The sequence below is a fragment of the Monodon monoceros genome, unplaced genomic scaffold (genome assembly GCF_005190385.1).
Source record: "Monodon monoceros isolate NGI ecotype Baffin Bay Population unplaced genomic scaffold, NGI_Narwhal_1 Super_Scaffold_8, whole genome shotgun sequence".
Taxonomy (NCBI): Eukaryota; Metazoa; Chordata; class Mammalia; order Artiodactyla; family Monodontidae; genus Monodon; species Monodon monoceros.
Genome location: NW_021703785.1, coordinates 42,313,925 through 42,333,744, shown reverse-complemented (window position 1 = coordinate 42,333,744; position 19,820 = coordinate 42,313,925). Strand labels below are relative to the sequence as shown.

General features: G+C 33.3%; 1 protein-coding gene across 1 annotated transcript in view; it reads left to right on the top strand.

The window, feature by feature from the left end:
- Positions 1–19,820, top strand: part of TDRD3 (tudor domain containing 3) — a 196,720-nt gene that overhangs the window by 69,762 nt on the left and 107,138 nt on the right. The window contains exons 2-3 of the mRNA XM_029210057.1: positions 13,276–13,360; positions 18,074–18,139. Of these exons, the coding sequence (XP_029065890.1) occupies positions 13,276–13,360; positions 18,074–18,139 (151 nt within the window). The remainder of the gene's footprint in view (positions 1–13,275; positions 13,361–18,073; positions 18,140–19,820) is intronic.

Below are 19,820 nucleotides of genomic sequence, written 5' to 3'. Positions count from 1 at the left end.
TAGCAATTTTTTTTCAGACCAGTCTTCTCAGGCAAGGGAAACAAAAGCAGAAATCAACAAATGGGACTGCATCAAACTGGCTTTTGCAGAGCGAAGGAAACTCTCAACAAAACACATAGCTAGCCTACTAAATGGGAGAATGTATTTGCAAACATATCCAAAACATACAAAGAATTCATACAACTCAATGTCAAAAAAAAACCTGATTATAAAACGAGCAGAGGATCTGAATAGACATGTTTCCAAGGAAGACATCAAGTGGTCAACAGATACATGAAAAGATGCTGAACATCATTAATTATCAGGAAATTGGAAATCAAAATCACAATGAGATATCACCTTACATCTGTCAGAATGACTATTATCAAAGACAGTAATTAAGTGTTGCTGGGAATATGGAGAAAAGTGTACCTTCATCCACTGTTGTTGGGAATGTAAATTGGTATAGCTACTATGGAAAAAAATATGGAGGCTCCTCAAAAAATTAAAAACAGAACTATCATACAATCCAGCAATTCCACTTTTGGGTATTTTTCTGAAGAATAAAAAACACTAATTCAAAAAGATATATGCACTCATATGTTCACTGCAGCATTATTTACAGTATCCAAGATATGGAAGGATCCTAAGTGTCCATCAATAGATGAGTGGATAAAGAAGATGTGATTTATAGAATCAACAGAATATTACTCAGCCATAAAAAAAAATAGTCTTGCCATTTGTGATACCATGGATGGACCCAGTTGGTATTAGGCTAAGTGAAATAAGTCAGAGAAAGACAAATACCATATGTTTTCACTTATATGTGGAATCTAGAAAATAAAACAAACAACACAAGAGAGAAACAGACTAATAGATACAGAGGAGAAGCTGGTGGTCACCAGAGGAGAAGCGTATGGGGGTTTGGGCAAAATGGGTGAAGTGGATTGGTAGGTACAAACTTCCAGTTACAAAATAAATGAGTGATGCAGATGAAATATACAGCATGGGGAATACAGTCAATAACACTGTAATAACTTTGGTGACGGATGGCAACTAGACTTTATCTTGATCATTTTGTAATGTGTAGAAATATTGAATCACTGCATTGTGCACCTGGAACCAACATAGTGTTGTAAGTGAATTATACTTCAATTAAAAACATAAAGAACTCATAAAGTCAGCTAAAAAGAAAACCAACCTCAGTAAAAACTGGGCAGGGGAGCTGAATAGACACTTTTCCAAAGAAGACATTCCTGTGGCCAACAGACACATGAAAAATTACTCAACATCACTAATCCAGGTTTCCCACTTCTGGGTCATCCGAAGAGTATGAAAGCAGTAATTTGAAAAAATATATGTACACCTCTGTTTATCATGGCATTATTCACCATATGCAAGATAGGGAAACAGCAGAAGTGTCCATCAGGGGGTGGATGAATGGATAGAGAAGATGCAGTATGTATGTACAATGTAATACTACTTAGCCATTGAAAGGATGAAATCTTGCCATTTCTGAGAATATGTGTGAACCTTGAGGGTATTATGTTAAGTGAACTATATCAGATGGAGAAAGACAAATATTGTATAGATCTCATTTCAATGTGGAATATACAACAAACAAACAAAACCCCCCAAATAAATAAGCAAACCAAACCAAAGAAAAGCAAGCATGTAGATGTAGAGAACAGATTTGTATTTACCAGGGAGGAAGGAACAGGTGGGATCAAGTTTATGGTGAAGGAAGGAGACTAAATTTTTGGTGGTGAGCATGCTGTTAGGGTATACAGAAATAGAAATACAATGTATGCATGAAACGTATTATGTTATAAATCAATGTTACCTCAGTTTTTTAAAATTGAGATTTTATTAATCTGTAACATTTTCTAATTTATTGTATATATGTCAGATATTATAAAACAATGCTTTATTGCTCTTTTAAAATTAAAAGTCATACCAAGGCTTCTTTATGATTAGAATAATGAAGATACAACTATTACATGGTCACATGTTGTTTCTAGACAGTGCACACACATGAGAATGAATACATTGATATATAAATATAAAATCATGAGTTTATCCTGAAAGTTCTATTTCTAGATACCATTTTGAACATTGAACATCCGCCAGTTTTGGTTTCCACAGAGGTCCTCAGACCAGTCCCTCTCAGATATTGAGGGACAAGCAGCTATTGAACAGTATGAGATTGGGAAATCTATGTTTGAAATAGAAGTTGGCCATGATCTGTTCTTAAGGGAAAAGATGTATTGCAGAAACTTTTACGTATATGAGTCTATTTTTATAAACAAGTATTTCCTTCTAAAATCCACCCCAATTTATGTGTATGTGTATTACAAGGATATTGTTATAATGTTGTTAATAACATTGTTAATAATGTTTATGTTTTGGAAGAATTGGGGAGGGGCCACTTTCACTTTTTATTATACCTCTGAAAAGTTGTATTTTTATTATTATTTTTTTGTGTGTGTGGTACGCGGTCCTCTCAGTGCTAGTGGCCTCTCCCGTTGCGGAGCACAGGCTCCGGATGCGCAGGCCCAGCGGCCATGGCTCACGGGCCCAGCTGCTCCGGGGCATGTGGGATCCTCCCGGACCGGGGCACAAACCCGTGTCCCCTGCATCGGCAGGTGGACTCCCAACCACTGTGCCACCAGGGAAGCCCTATTGTTATTATTTATAGGCTTAAACTGATCAAGTTCACTGAACTTGATCATTCAGGGAGAGTTAATGAATCAGGGCATTTTAAATTGAATAGAGGACTTTTTTTAGATTCTAATTTAAAGGATGGCTTTTCAAAAAATAGGTTTTTATTTAATTGAATGAGTACTTTCAAATTACTTAAATTCATAATAAGTGTATCAGTTTCCTGTGGATGCTGTATCAAATTACCACAAACAGAGTGGTTAAAACAATAGAAATGTACTCACTTACAGTTCTGGAGTCTAGAAGTCTGAAATAAAGGTGTGTGCAGAGGGTCTAGGGGAAAATCAGTTACTTGCCGCTTACAGCTTTCTGGTGGTTGCTGGCATTCCTTGGCTTGAGACCTCATCACTCCAGTTTCTGTGTCCATCTGTGTCTCTCTCTTCTGTGTGTTATGTCTCAAAATTCCCTCTGCTGTTCTCTTATAAGGACACTTGTCATTGCATTTAGGGCCCACCTGGCTAATCGTCTCAAGATCTTTAACTTAATTACATCTGTTAAGATCATTTTTCCAAATAAAGTAACATTCAGTGGTCCCAGAGATTAGGATATGAACATATCATTTGGCGTACCACCATTCAGTCCACTGCAAAGAGATGGGTATACATTTAAATTATGTTTTCTAAGCTGGAAAAAGAAAACTTTTAATGGTTTTGCAGCATTTCAATTTCAAAAATTTAATCAACACCAAGCATTTTATATTTTAAGATGCATTTTAAAGAAATGAAAATTAGAATTATTCATATTTATTGACTAAGATATATGTATGAGGGACTATTTCACTCTTTTGCAAAAAAATCATTTATATTTACTTAATTAGCTTAGTAGCATATTTAAGTGACTGCCATTTTTTATTTTAGGCATTCTATTTTCATTTCATTTTAATTTTTGGAGAATTGTTATGCTATTAAACAGTAAGCTATATGATGACATGCAATAGAAACATAGGTATTTGTCATAATTGCCTATGATAATTGAAGTAGTAGGTTTTCATTTTTAAAGTTTTGAATAAATGGTATTAGTTTAAATAAATTATGAGTGTAAATTATTAGATGTCTAATTTTAAAACAGATATTAAAATTGTAATTTTAATACAATATAATTCTGTGCTATAGAATATTAAACTTATTACTTACCAGTTGTTTCTTGACATCATTATTTAAAATTTTGACATAAATGGCAGATTGAGCAAAAATGATGGCAGTATATTTTGCACTGAAAATTCTCTTTGAGGCAGAAATATTTGCACAGTCTCATGGAATAAGTTTGTTTCTTATTGTTAAAAACTATGTCTATTCATCCAATATGTAAAATTGGAAAAAATTGAATAATAAAAATCTTTTCATCTTGCTGACACCTTCCTTCATTTCTTAGTGAGCTCCATATGAAGAGCATGTTGGAAATATGTAGTTTAGGCTTTCTAATAAGGAAGGTTACGCACTTTTCACTATTAGCTGTAGCCTTCAAGTAAATTCCCTTTATTGGTTGGCAGATTTCATTCTTTTCCTCCCTTCATTTTTTTCTTTCTTTCTTTTTTAAATATAAGCTTTTCTCCATCAAAAGTGGAATCATACTTCATGTGTTACTTTTTTTTTTATTAGTTACCTATTTTATATATATTAGTGTATATATGTCAATCCCAATCTCCCAATTTATCCCACCACCCTCCTCCCTTCTAATAACCCAGAAGAATTTTTTTTTGAACTATAGTAGATTCAATTACTGTATTAGTTTCAGAGAAGGCATTTTTAAGGATCATTATGTTTTGGAAATACTTTCCAGAATAGACACAAAGAGTACAGCGTTTAAGAAGGAAGAAAACTAGTTTTTATTTACATCTAACTTCATGTGAGGCATATGCCAGGTATTTCATTTATTCTTAGAACAGCTCTTAAAGATTAGCATTTTTTTAGAACAACTCTGTAGTTTTTTTTTTTTTTAAGTAGGGGAGGAAACAGGCACAGAAAGATCGAATAAATTACTTTGTATCCCACATTTATTAAATGCTGAGACTGAGATTTGCATCTAGTTCCGTCTCACTAAAAAGTACAGATCAGATGACAGTCTCTCCAAGCTATTCATAAAATGCCTTCTAATATTTGTTATCATATCTTACATTTTAAAGTAACAAGTCTCATGTAAACCTAACTAAGTACATGGTCTGGGATTAATCCTGGGAGGCCTTTGGCCTGGCCTCTACAGGCCCTGATTCTGTATTGCAGTAGTCAGTGCACAGGCATTAGGCCTAAAGTGAGTCTTTCCACCTGATGTATGGTTTTATAGCTGTCACCTTTGTGCTGAAGTAGAGATGACAGAAATGTCAAATCACATATTTAAAATATGACTTATTAAAAACTAACTTCAGCTCTGCTTCAGAATTTAAGTATGAAAATGTTGAATTAGAGGAAGGACGTAAATTAATGAAAGTAAAAATATCCAGGCCTTCATTTATACTTTAAAAATATTGTGAGGGTTTGGTTTACAAAAATGAATAATAACATAGTTAGGTTCCCATTGCCACTAATCCTTGTAGTATATCAATTATGGAATTTCAAAGGAATTTTTACTTGCTCAGATGTTAATTACTTAATACCACATAAACATTCCAGGACTAGTGTCTTCATGGGTTGGATTATGTATAGGGAAAATATTGCTGAAAAAGGATCAAAAAATAGAAGTTTGTGATTTGTTGTCACCTGTCTTCCTATAGTTATCTTAAAATTGTCATAATTATTTGTTTTGATGTCAGAGAAAAACAACTATTGAAATAATGTTGAAAATACTCTTTGTAACTATTCCACAGCAAAAAAGCATTAATCTCTAGTAATTTATGTGTACTTTTTATAAGCTTCTATTTCCAAAGGATGAACATAGGAGAGAATAAGAGAGAAAATTGTCTATTGATACGCTTCAATTTTTTTTTCCATGTGAGATATCTCAAGTGTCTGCTAAATGAGTTTCTTTTTTAAATCCTGAGTGATCTTTATAGCAAACACAAATTCTAAAATTATAACGGTCTATTTTATTTTTAATATATCTACTAGCCACCAAAAAAACCCAATAAATGTTGGAAACCCTTATTTGAAAGCCAGTTTAGTACATCTTTGGAGTCTTAGCTTCCAGTAATGGGCTGATGATATTATGCTTGTGAAGCAAGGTTGTCATCTAGTGGTGTTTTCAAGTAGTACATTCTTCAGAATTAGCTCTCTAATACATCTTTAGCATTTTAAAGGAAATGCTTAACAAAAACAAATCTAGGTTTCAAATTTTCAGAATTTAAACACTTTAAAATATTTTACATTATATATGACTTTACAAAGGATTATCCCTAGAACCTTTTCTGATGTCCATATCTTAATCTTTAATATTGGGCCCCCAGATTTTTGTCTGGCCACTGAAATGTTGAAGTTTGAGTAATACGGATGTTAATCATGATGTATCAAGGCATTTCATAATGCTTCACGTCTCTACTGAAGTTACTTGCTTAGGAAAAAGATCCTTATATAGTACTAAGCAGATTTTTTTTTTACTTTTTGCATATTTATCCTTTCCATTTTTGTGCAGGTTAATTTTTTGAAACATTTGCACATAAAATGTTAAGGTTTTAAGGTCTTTGCTTTTGGTGTTTTTATTTTTGTAATATAAAAATTTGGAAAGTTAGCAGAGAAGAAATTAGAATAGATATTCCCATGTGTAGAAAAAATGTAATATCATATTAACTAAATGGTGGAAGTAATATACATTTGTGCATGCAAAGAAATCATAAAAACTAAAAACTGAAAAAGGTGCATTTTTAAAGATAGTTTATATTTGAATAAAATAAATCTTATATAGAAAATAGTTCACTCACTAAGATAAACACTAATTACTTGTTACTTAGAGGTCCTTTATATAATACATATCTTTATTTGATCCATTCATACATAAACCATAGAGAAAATTAAATTTTAAGCTAGTGTTGACTCAGGTCCTTATTGTATTGTATTGTAATGAATAAAGATTGTGGTATTCATTTTGGCATAGTAGGTGGCCACTTAACCTAAAGAAGGGAAGAAAATGGTAGTGATAGAAGTGGTACTTTTTTTTAGGGAAATGAAATAAAAGACCTCTTTTTTCCTTTTTTGCCATTTGGGTCATAGGACTCCCCCCTTCTGAATTACTTTTAATAGAATTCTGATCCTCCTGTTTGCTGTGCTTAATACCATAAATTCATTCAACTTAATGCTGGTGTACCAAGTTATATTCTGGTTGGTGACTCCCCCCACCTCACGCCCCCTCACCAATGTATTTATAAATTGTATTAAGTATATTCATTTAGTCTGTACCAGGTTATTTGAAGCAAATTTTGTGCCCCAGTTTTTTAAAAAAATATTTATTTATTTGGCTGCATCAGGTCTTAGCTGAGGCACGTGGGATCTTTGTTGCCGCGTACAGGATCTTTAGTTGCGGCATGTGAGATCTAGTTCCCTGATCAGGGATCAAACCCGGGCCCCCTGCTTTGGGAGCATGGAGTCTTAACCACTGGACCACCAGGGAAGTCCCTGAGCCCAAATTTTTATTAGCCTTGTTACCTTAACTAACCTTATTACTCTGTGGTTCATAAATAGGAGTTCATAAGCCATTTTCCTTTATCCTAAAGGAGGGAATTAGCAAGTTATTATTTCAGTGTTTTTGACTGGGTACAGCAAAAGCCTATAAGAAGCCTATAGAAAAAACCAAAATTTTCAGCAGGCATGTTACAGACCACTTACACTGTGGGGCTGGAAACAGGATATGCAGAGTGAATAGAGAGACCTTTGTTTGGGTAGTTTTTAAAAATTATTTTTTTAATGTCCTGGGAATTTTCAGTAGGTTGGCAATGTTCATATTTGCTAAGATGAAAGATACCTTTTAATATAAGTGATTTTAAAAATTACCTGTCATGTTTTATTCTCTGCTGTCCCTCTATTGGCTTGAGTAATTGGGAGTTAGTTATTATTTTCTTTGTAGCTAAGTAGGGATTCATTTATAAAATTCCCATTTTGGTATTTGGATAACCTATGTGGGCTAGTAATCTCAATGTACCAGCAAATAATCATGTATAGATCAGAGACCACAAAAACCACATGAGGCCATGTGATTTGGGTTTTCTTCAGAGACAGTTAAGACCATCCTGTAGCAGTCATTGTCCAGATATGTTCTTTATTTTTGATTGAGTCCCTATCCATTTGGGAAGAATGTTTTCACTCTTGATTTTCTTATTGGCATTTTAAAGAATTTTCATGTGTCATCAGCCTAATTTGTATGCGTGATAATAGATTCTGTTTTTGATTATCTTAGGAATTCATGTCTCAGTTCAGACTTGAATGGGTATTCATTGCTTGGACGGGTACAGGTAGGTGGAGGGGAAGAAAACTTCAGTGTGCTTTTTTAGTATTTCTGGCCAATTAGAACATTTTTCCCCCTAAAAAATATATGTAGTCTGGAAATCTAGGTAAGGATGAGTTTATGTGCAGTTTGAAGATAATTTAGGCCAAAGTAAATGATTTGATGACAAATCCGGTAAGAACACTATTTACATGCATAAATATGTTTATTGCTGTCCAGGGGTCATACAAAGTGACCTAAAAGACAGTTCTTTTCCTCTTTTGCTTGAAAAGGATGTCAGCCATGGATATTATATCATTTGAGAGACACTTAGGGCACAACACTGCATGTCAAAGACAAGTTGAAAGTGTATAAGAGCAAACAAACAGATAACTGAAATAAACCAATACGATTAATACGTACAAAGTGTGTGTGCCACATGCAGACTGAAGCCTGTTTTGTTTGGCTTGTACATTGCTTTGCAAAAAACTAAAAGCTAAAAATGAGAAGATCTGACAATGGCTGCTTAACCTATCCTCATACAGATAGTCACTGGAGCTGCCCCTTTTAGACGGGCATGTACCCTTCAGTTTGTTGCTGACCTCCTCATTATGTGTACATCATAGTCAGTAGTTAAGTTAGACTCAAGGATTTTACCTACTTCCAGAGGAATGGATCAAAGGAAAATTGGCACTCTTTTCCCTTGCAGTTAGGAATCCACTTACTGGTAATGGTGATCCACTATCTGGATCTAACAAGTGATATTGAAACAATAGTATTTGTTTCTTTCACAGTTTTCTGTCAGTTGAGATTCTTGAACTGTAGTTTGGGAATGTCTGTTTTATATGCCCAAGTAACTTTAGAACATGAGGTAAAGATGGTTTTAGCAGTGAGACCCTTCTTATTAAATATATTTTCATTATTTGTAATAGGAAACCACCTCTCCCCCAAATTGGTGGATAGTATTTAATTTTAAAGCTTTTACTTCTTAAGTAAGAAGAGTTGCTCAGGACTAAAATTAAATGACTCTGAGAAAGTCAGAATTTTAACATTTATTTATGAAAATAAGAAGCACTTTCCAAAACCTTTTAAAAAAATTTGAGTGTTTATTAAACTGTGATTTAAAATGGAATTGTTTGAAGGTAAAATTAAGGAGAAATATTAGTCTATTCTGTGAGTATCATGTAGAAATTTAGCCCTTTAGTGCCTTGCTTGTCAATAAAATGTATTCCGATGTATTTTTAGTTCAGAATAGTAATGAGTGGTTTTATAATGTTACTGTTCTCAAATCTCCACCAGAGGAGAAAAAAAGTATGTGCTTTGGGGGCTGTTGTAGTCAACAAGAGCTCTCTGGGGTTTGTTTCTTCTTTAAGGCCCATGCCCTTGGGTTTGCATGCTCAGAGACGGCACATGGGAACTGATTATGACTCACTTCCCTTGAGGTCCATCGTGCAGTTGTGCACAGGGATCAGATCTGACACGCCTGTGCCAATTTTCAATTCCTTTTTTTCCCAGTGACCACATTAAGGCTGGTGAATTGTGTGTTGTTTTGTTCTTTCAGTTGCTGTGTTCCTGTAGTGCATCTTGAAGCTGATCTGGACATAATACCTTAGTTTTATCACATTTTTTATTCATTGATGATATTGGAGTCTTAAATGTTTACAGAAACAGAAAGATTAATTTGTAAATCTCAAGTTACAGTTAATTTAGATTTAGTCCTGTGAAAATGGTCCAGTATTGACAGAAGGATCACCAAGATGTTACTGGGGAGACCTGTGAATGGGTCTCCTGTTTCTTGATAATTACAAAGTAAAACTGTGAGGCTCAAGTCCTTTGATTTTTTTTTTTTTTTTTTAACGTGAAGGGTGAGGAAGGGAGACTTGTAAAACTTGGAAATTGAGACTGAGCCATATTTTATAATTTGGAAGCCTTCTCCAGGCATCGTTTGGAAGAAATCACATGATATTTGATTTATACATGGATGAAGTCAAATTTACACCCCCTTATCTCTTCTGCCTTCAGAATTTTTGTTAGATAGATGTTTCCTTTTTATATTTTGCAGGATAGGTATTTTTATTGTTGTAACAATTTTTGAATCTCTTAATCGTAGTTAATATTAGTTCCCTGATCTTTTACTATGAAACTAGGCCTATTCTTATTTAATATACTTTGGAGACACTGATTGAATTTACCTAGTTGTGCTTTTTTGTGTGTGTTGGTAAAGTATCTACTTGATTAAAAAATTGATTTGTATAGATGTTGACTTTTGTTTATGAGAAAAAAGTCATATTCCTGATATTAGCATTAGTTGTTGATAAATAAAAATAGTGTGTTGTAATGAAAAGACTGCTAAACTGGGAATCAGGAGGCATTTTTGTTTTAACTTTTCATAGCTTAAGTTTGTATTTTGGGGCAAGTTTAGGTTAACATCTTTGGGTGTTCTTCATCTGTAAAATTGAAGAGTTAAACTTTGATTATGTTTTAAGATCATTTCCAGTTCATGTGACATCCTATATAATCTTTTAATTCTAAAGAGTTGCCTTTCTAGAAACAAAAGTATTTTATTAGTCATTACATATTATTTCCCCACTGTAGGAATTTTGAAAGTTGTGTTTTTGTAATTACTCAGTCAACATTTAATATAGCACCCATATTCCTCTATGCACTGTTGCTTCCTACAGTAAATAAAATTTGTCTCAACCTATACTGACTTCTCATCTCTTCCCCATTTTCCAGCCATAGCGTTCCAAGTTATTACCTCTAGAATGTGCTTTATACTTTTTTACTTCCATGTTGTTGGTCATACTATTCCCTTTCTGTGCACTCTTTTCCATTCCGCAGCCAATTTGAGCCCCCATAACATTTTGTTTATAGTTATTTTGGCATTGTATGATAGCTTTTTACATGTTGTGTTATTCTTTATGTGAGACTGTAAACTCCTTGAAGAAAGATATTTATTTTTCATCATTTTACTGATCTTATTACTGGTTCACATAGTGTTTTTCACATAAACGGGGAGTTAATTAATATTTGTAGAACTGAGTTTGTAAGATGGTTAGTGCCGGATACAGTCAATGGCTATGAATGGTGAAAAATTATCAGGGTAATAAGGAAATGAACTTAGCCATTCTGAATTAAAGCAGTGTTTTAGCCATCTATGCTGACTGCAAACATTGTATTCCATGGTCACTCATGTACTATTTATTCCTGCCTCCCATCCATTCATTCTTACTGACTCATCTACATACTTAACACTTCTGTTTTTCTCTGTAGCCCACTTAACTCCTTGCCTTCATTCATCATTGTAGTTTAGCACTGCCATGGTCTTCAACTTTTAATAGTATCTAACTTCTTTTAACACATTCTTGCTTTGATTTATATACACATTCCTTTCTTTTGCCTCCTTGATCTTATGCATAGGTTTATCAGCTTTAATTTTCTATTGCTTTTTGTACTCTCCTATTCACATTTCTTTTCACTTGCCCTTTTGCTTTTGAGAAATCATTCATCCTATGTTTCTTAAAGGCATATGCTCTTTGGTTGCTGTCTTCAGGTAAAGTTTACATTGACAAGTGTCTTAGAATCAGCCTAAGGTTGGGGGTTGATGGTGGAATTGCTGGCCATCAGGAAGAGCTGGAGTTAGCTCTGTCAGACTAGCACTCCTGTATCTTTTTTTTTTTTCATCTTTATTAGATTATAATTGCTTTCCAATGTTGTGTTAGTTTCTCTTGTACAACAAAGTGAGTCAGCTATATGTATGCCTATATCCCCTCCCTCTTGGGCCTCCCTCCCACCGTCCCCATCCCACCCCTCTAGGTCATCACAAAATACCGAGCTGACCTCCCTTTGCTATACAGCAGCTTCCCATTAGCTATCTGTTTTACACATGGTAGTGTATATATGTCCGTGTTGCTCTCTGAGTTCATCTCACCCTCCCCTTACCCACCTGTGTCCACAAGTCCGTTCTCTAAGACTGTGTCTCTGTTCCTGCCCCGCCACTAGGTTCATCAGTACCATTTTTCTAGATTCCATATATATGCGTTAATGTACGGTATTTGCTTTTTTCTTTCTGACTTCCTTCACTCTGTATGACAGACTCTAGGTCCATCCACATCACTACAGATGACTCAATTTCATTCCTTTTTGTGGCTGAGTAATATTCCATTGTATATATATGTACCACATCTTTTTCATCCATTCATCTGTCTATGGACATTTAGGTTGCTTCCGTGTTCTGGCTAATGTAAGTAGTACTGCAAGGAACATTGGGATACATGTATCTTTTTGAATTATGGTTTTCTCAGGGTATATGCCCAGTAGTGGGATCTTTTTAGTGGGAGAATGTCTACAGTGGCAATGCTAGCATCAGACCTTTGGTTAAAGGAGTATCTGTTACTGATTACAAAAGATGCTGAATGTTAATGGGCATTTTTACAGGTGGACTTTTGGGGGGATGATATCTGAATTGTAGAATTTATCAAAGAATTTCAAAATGACTGTATTGGGTGTGGGTGAATTGGTAGAGATGATTTTTCCCCCCTTTGGATTCAATAATCTTTTTACTCTTGAATTAATTATTGTCTGCTACAGATGTATGGTTGGTTTGGACTGAATAAAAAATAACAAAGGGCAATAAGACAGTGAGTAAAAAAAACTGAAAAGGGACAGGAAAAGTGAAAGATGTAAGGTAAAAAGTTGCCTATCTTTGTGCTATTTGGAGTTAGTAGTATTTATTGAAAGATTCTTGGGAACATTATGTTAGAGAAAGAGGACTTGAGAAGATAATGTGAGAAAGGAGCCCAGAAGAAAGTTTGTTGGACTATATTTAAATCTATGTTGTTTTTGGTTCTATTTTTATAGCACATCTCAATCTCTTAAGAGTTTACTGTATTACTAAATATTTAAATTGGATATTGTATTTGTATAATAGTAAAGAGGAGCTCATTCATTCCTTAAGAAGTATATTGATGGTTAAATAGCTTTTCTCAGAAAACATATGGATACTTTTATTAACACAGTATCCCTTTAAAGATATAAAAGAGGAAAAATACGCATTGTCTATCCTGTTCTATCAGATAGTAAATAAACAGGGAGTATCCAGGACGCTTTTTGCCTCGTATTTGTAGTGGAAGTATTTTATAGTAGAGAACAATATTGCATGTAGACTTAAGAAAATAATTTTGGTTAATTTTGATTTTAGAAGATATTAAGCCATTTATTTTATTTTAACAGGTATCTTTCAGATGAAGGCATTGAAGCATGCACAAGTTCTCCTGACAAAGTCAATATAAATGACATCATCCTGATTGCTCTCAATGTAAGTTTTATTTATTAACTTATAAATGTTTTAAATCTGGAAGCTATATTTATGAAAAATATCTCATAGAATAAACTGGATTTTATGATGAGAAAAAATCATAAATCATCTTGCATTTTTATTGTCCATTTTAAGTTGCAGGGATGTTTGTTGAATTTGGTAATCTCATATAAGCCAATTATTAGAAATATATATTTCTTTAACATCTATTACTCAGAATTCAATGAAAAAGGGAAAAATGCAATTAAAACTCTTTTTTTTCACCCTGTGATCAGTTACAGAATTTCATTACATTTACAGTAGCTATGTAATAGCAGTAAAAACTGATCATATTCATGAAAACAAATTGACATTTAATTTACATAGAAACTCTAGCTAGGTTATAGCTTCTTGACAGTTGTATTTTCTCTTTCAAAGTAACTTTTCCTGTTGATAAAAGTAGTATATATGGTACCATACGACTACTTCAGAAAATATAGAAAAGTAAGATAATAAAACCAAATAATTACCATTAATGTTTTGGTGTATATTTCTTTCCAAGCTCTTTCCCTCTACCCATTTGTATAGTTGTATCTTATCTATAATTGGGATTGACTTTTGGATTTTTTTGAAGAGTTATAAAAATTGTTTGAAGTACAGATGTAAGTAAATTAATATTCTTTTTTCAATCTTGCAGTTACCCTATGGGAGTTTTTTTTGTATCACCTTTGCAGTCATAGTCTATTAATCAACTTCATATACGATGATACATAATCACTGAAATTCAGAAGAGAATTACTGTCTGATAAATCCATTATGTCACTGCAAAGTAGGTTTAGCATAAAGCAGAAAGGGTGACAACTGATAAGAACATGTGAAGTATAAATAAATTTATAACTGTATAACTTTTCAAATTACTTAAATTTATATTTACATAATTAAACTTGGGTTTAAACATAAAATTTATATTTTGAAACCCGTGATATTTTTAGCTGCTTTGAAATTTTATTCAATAAGACCAACAGGTTATCTGTGACTACAAATGGAAATATTTGCTAGACACTTTAACTTTCCTTGATTTGCACCCAAATTAGTGAATTTTATTTTCAAAAAATGGTATAAAGAACCCTAGTTTCGGGTTTCCCTGGTGGCGCAGTGGTTGAGAGTCCGCCTGCCGATGCAGGGGACACGGGTTCGTGCCCTGGTCCGGGAAGATCCCACATGCCGTGGAGTGGCTGGGCCCGTGAGCCATGGCTGCTGAGCCTGCGCGTCCAGAGCCTGTGCTCTGCAACGGGAGAGGCCACAGCAGTGAGAGGCCCGCGTACCACAAAAAAATAAAAGAACCCTAGTTTCTTTGTTTATTAAAAAAAGTCCTAAAGATGATAGGAAAAAGGCTTTGTGACAATCTTCTGTTCTTTTTTATTTTTCTTATTTATATACATAGGTAAATAGCATTGAACTATGTATAAATTGGGTATGAAACTAAGTAAAATAAGTCAACGTGAAGTATTTGTCCTGTGTTCATAAGAGGTACATGATTATTATTATCTTAGTGAATTAATTTGTCTTTATAATTTTCTTTAAAATATATAGTGAAATACTGCAGTCCAAAGCTATTATGCGATATAATAGGATTAAAAAAATACCTTTAATCGGGATGAAGTCTACACCAGACAAATAATCTAAGGTTCAAGTTTATAACCTTTAAATAAAATCAGGTATATACAGTGTTTCTGTTGAAGTTTTTTAACTTTCGAGTGATTGTGGGATGTTAATCACTAATTGAGAAAGACTTGCATCATTAGTTCTTACGTATAACTTATTACATATTGGGAGAATAATCCATGCATAAGCTTGCTTATGTTCTCTTCCACCAGTGGGAACACACTGAATTTGTTCCTTTATCTAGCAGTGAACAAAGCAGTGGTATGTATATGGTTTTCCTGCCCAGGGAAGTCCATTAGGCTATTATTGGGCTGCTTAGGAAGGTACTCTCTGCTTAGCATGAAATAAAATTCCAGACTCCCCCCCTTTAAAAGCAGGTGTTTACCATAGATCACATTGTTAACACAAATAATTTAGTCAGTGAACCACAGTTTCAGTTAAGGAATGGTTCAAGTGCCAAGTTCCCAGATGACACCTTCGGGCCGACTTTGTAAGCTGGCCCTTCTAAAGATAGCAGCCTCAGAGCTGCTGTGTAACTCTTTTCTGCATGGGTTTTTATGTTGAAAGGAGGGGGGTTCTTAATTTTTTCCTCTGTAGAATGAGGAGTAAGGATATTAAGAAATAACCTTGAAATTCAGCATGTAGTTTTGCGTTTAAATTCCTGAATTATTCAGAAAAAAATTAAATGATAGCCTAGTCTTAAATTACTAAGTAATATGTAACAGTAAAAATTTTAAAAGATTATTTTTAAATTTGTTTTAAGATTCTGTGTAATACAAAATGATTTGCCAAATAGATATTCTGCTGAAATTACTTGAAGAAATAGGAATCTTGTGTGCATGTGCACAAGTGCGTGTTATAGGTTAAATATTTCTCCTGCATAATTGCTTATTCACTATAAATTTATTTTTGGACCCAGTTATCCTAGTGACCCTGATATAACAGCATCTGAATCATAGAATTGCCTTTGCAGAACTCCTAAATTGACTTTGAATTTAGGATGTTTAAAGATTTGGTAGGTCATTTTCATCTTGCTAAAAGAACAATGAAATAACATTCCTTATATGTGTGTAAGGCACTTTGAATATATTGTCTCCTTTTAGCCTGACAGCAGCTTTGGAAGATAGAATTGGTAATATATTTTCCATGTTACAGAGGAATAAATTAACTGGATTTAGAGAATTTCTGACGTGTCCCAGGTCATATTAGTTAATTACGGTATGTAGTAAATCAAAGTTTAGGATTTTAGTCTAGTGCTCATTTCTCATTTATATTAATGCCTCATTTTATTTTAATTTTTTAATTAGTGATAAAAACCAGAAATGAAGGACCATGATGTATCATAAAATTTTTATATATTATGTTTTTTATACATATTTAAATATTTCAGCTTTTGAGTGACTTCAAGATAATGCTTATGTTTTTATGAACTGTTAGTTGTATTATTGACTTGTACACGTTCAGATGATAACAATATGCATGTTTTATATTCGCTAAAGTAAACATGATAGCTAACATTCATTAAATGCTTACTGTTTGCAAGTCATTGTGCTGAATGCTTTACATGCATTATTTAATCTTCAAAACAATCCTAATATAGGAAATGCTAGTATAGGAAAGTATTTTTTTCCCCATATGTTGCTTAGTATTTTCAAAGTCAAAGCCATGCAACTTGAGGTATGGTTTATAATTCTTTCACTCTATTATTGGGTGGAGGCTGCAAAAAGGATAAACCTGAAACATTGTTAAACAAGTATTTGGGGCTTAGTTTACCTGGCAGTTCCATTCAGTGAGTTTTACTTAGGAGTGATCCTTGCATTACATTGAGAAATAAATTGTAAATCATTGTAGTAAAAGACTGGAAAGGATCTGTGAGGGTTGTATAACATGTATGCTTGTTTCTTAAGCTGACCATATATGGATATTTCAAGTAAGAGGACATTCTATTACTGTAGGTGTTCAAAGAAGACTATCCTACTTCTCTATATGTAATCCTTTTATGATACAGTAATTTTAATCATCTAGTATTTTCTCCTTAAGTGTAATATAAATTTCTCCCTTATAAATTTTGTGATTAAATGCACTCTAAGTCTGTTTTGTTTTGCTCTTGAGGCAATGAAGAGCTTCTCTTTACTATATTTAAGGAATAACAAAACAGTACAAATTTAGTTATTAATCTAACCTCACTATCTCAAGCAGCGAGATAATTTCTTAGCTTAAATAATTAGGCCTTTTTCATGAGTAGTATTAGTTTTCTTCTGAACAAATTTCTTACTTTTCCTTTAGTTTTCACTTCTTACTTAAAGAAGACAAAATCCTGAAAAAGTCTGTTTTTTTTTATGTAGACTGTGTAGTTGAAGTTCTGTTTTTATGTCAGAAATCCTACAACTATATCTTAGTCCTATGTTGTTCTTTTTTGTTTTGCTTTAGTTTGCTGAATAATATGTACTTGGGAATTTTCATGTGGTTAGTCATTTGTTCACAACTTCTGTTTCTGTAATTTGTTTAAAAAGCAAATGAAATAAGTATTTACTACAGTATAGTCTTATGATTTCTTGCTGTTGCAGTGGTATTGTTCTCTGGGATATTTTTATGTTGTGTAGCTTTGTTATGTCATAAGTATCACAAGCTATAGAGTAATGTGTTTTCATGTCTCTGCATATCAAGGTTAGATAGAATTTAGTTGTCAAAAATATACTCTGTTTATATGTTCAAAGTAGTCATTTAGTTTTGGATTGTGGCATTAGTCTTTTAGTAAGACTATATAGTTTCATAAAATCAAGTTTTAGATTTTAATAAAGAAGACTTAGTCAGTTAAAAGGGTATCTAGAGAAGTATGACCAGATATAAATAAGGCCTTTGATGTACTTTAAACAATGTATGTATGGGACTGTGTTATTAGAAAAGATTGATTTTATATATATATAGATCTCATAATCAGTTGAAAGACATTTATTTAAAGTTTGTTCCACACACCTTAAGTAATTTTATCTTTTGTTGGTGAGTGAAATTAGATTTAGATTCACTTTTCTCTATAATTTTATGTTAATAATAATATTTTTATTTTAGACAGACTTGAGAACAATTGGCAAGAAATTCCTCCCCAGTGACATCAATGGTGGAAAGGTGGAAAAGGTAATGAAAAATGTTAACTTCCTGAATTATGCTAAGTACAATAAATATGAACATCTACTAAATTACTGGAATTGTTTTTTGTCAATGAAGACCGCAACTTCAAAATATTTTGGAGGTGAACAAGTCACAGAGTTATCATTATAGTGACTTCCTATACACATGGAAAATTATTAAAGCTTAAACTTTTGGTGACTTTTCAACATTTAAAAAAAACTTGTTTCAGGAATTGTAACTATGACACACTTACTTTACATGTGAGACTTATCAGATATTATTGGTGCTCAGGAAAAGGACCTTTTTATTTTAGTTACCTGTTAACCATATTTGTTTAATGAACTTATTAATATAAAACTATAAGATTGGGAAAGAGTGTTAGGAGCAATTTGGCAAAGCTGTGCATTTGGTTGCTGCTATCATTTTGTGTAACACATATATGTATTCGTGTTATGAATTTTTTCAGTGATGTTTTTAAAATACAAGGATACAATTTTTAGATACCAACTAGTCAGTCTTTTACTTCTTATTCATTTGTATTCAATTTCTTCTTTTTATTTGAAAATACATGTAAATTGCGTCAACCAAGAATTTTATATGTGCTACTGCTCACTTTTTGTACTATTACGGAACATCATTATCTATAGTTTAAAGAAATACTTTGAATGTATATGTTTTGTGTTTGAATAAGTATTCTTATCATTTTAACACTCAGATATTTAAGATAGTTGCTGTACCTCAGATATTTTAAATTTTAGATAATTTTAAAAGGTCTGAAATGTAACAACATATTTTTCACATTTTCCCTTATGCAGTAGATGGTAATCATTTAGCTGGAAAGAAAACAAGAGTTTATTTTATAATTTACAGTAGTTTTTGAAGTAGATACTCAGAGAAGAAAGTTCTACAAACTCCTCAGCAATTCATTTTAATGTTTAACAACACTCTGTGTCAGCAAACTTTAATTGTATTTTAACCTAAATTTCTTATGATGCAACTTGAAGTCCATAACGTCGTCTTTGTCTTCCCTCAGGGGAAATGGAGAACATCTGGTTACCTTCCCTTGTGAATAAGTCTTCATATACTTGAAGCCTTGTAAATGTCAGTACCACAGGTTTCTTCTTGCTAAAGCCATCTGTCTTGGTTCCTCTGTTTATTCTGTCTCAGGCATTCCGTTCATCTTCATTGTTCTTCTCAGAGTCCTCTCCAGTTCCTTACATTTCTTTTTCTGGTTGTGGTCGTAGTTCTCGGAGTTCAGCATACATCACAATCATCCTGAGGCCTGGCTAGAACACACATTGCCAGCCTCTAACCTCTCCCACTCCCACACCTCTGTCTCCATTGAACTGGGATAGAGCCCGAGAATTTATATTATGAACAAGTTTCTGTGGGATGTTGATTCTGCTGGTCTGGGAACCATAATTAGAAAACTTCTGGGGCATAGAACTCCAAATTATGCAGCAGTCTTGGACAGGTCTAATGAATGCAGCAGTTCTTTACAGGAAAAGTAACTAACATCAAAGCAGTGGCTGTGCATCCTTATGCTAGTTGATTTAAGAAAACTAACATTCTGGATTATCGATTTTCCATTGTTTCTTCGGGTGTCTTTAGGGATTCTCAGAACCTATCTCTGCTATAAGCTCATGGGGAAAGGTACTGATAAGAGTTTTCTCTTCCTCCAACTTCT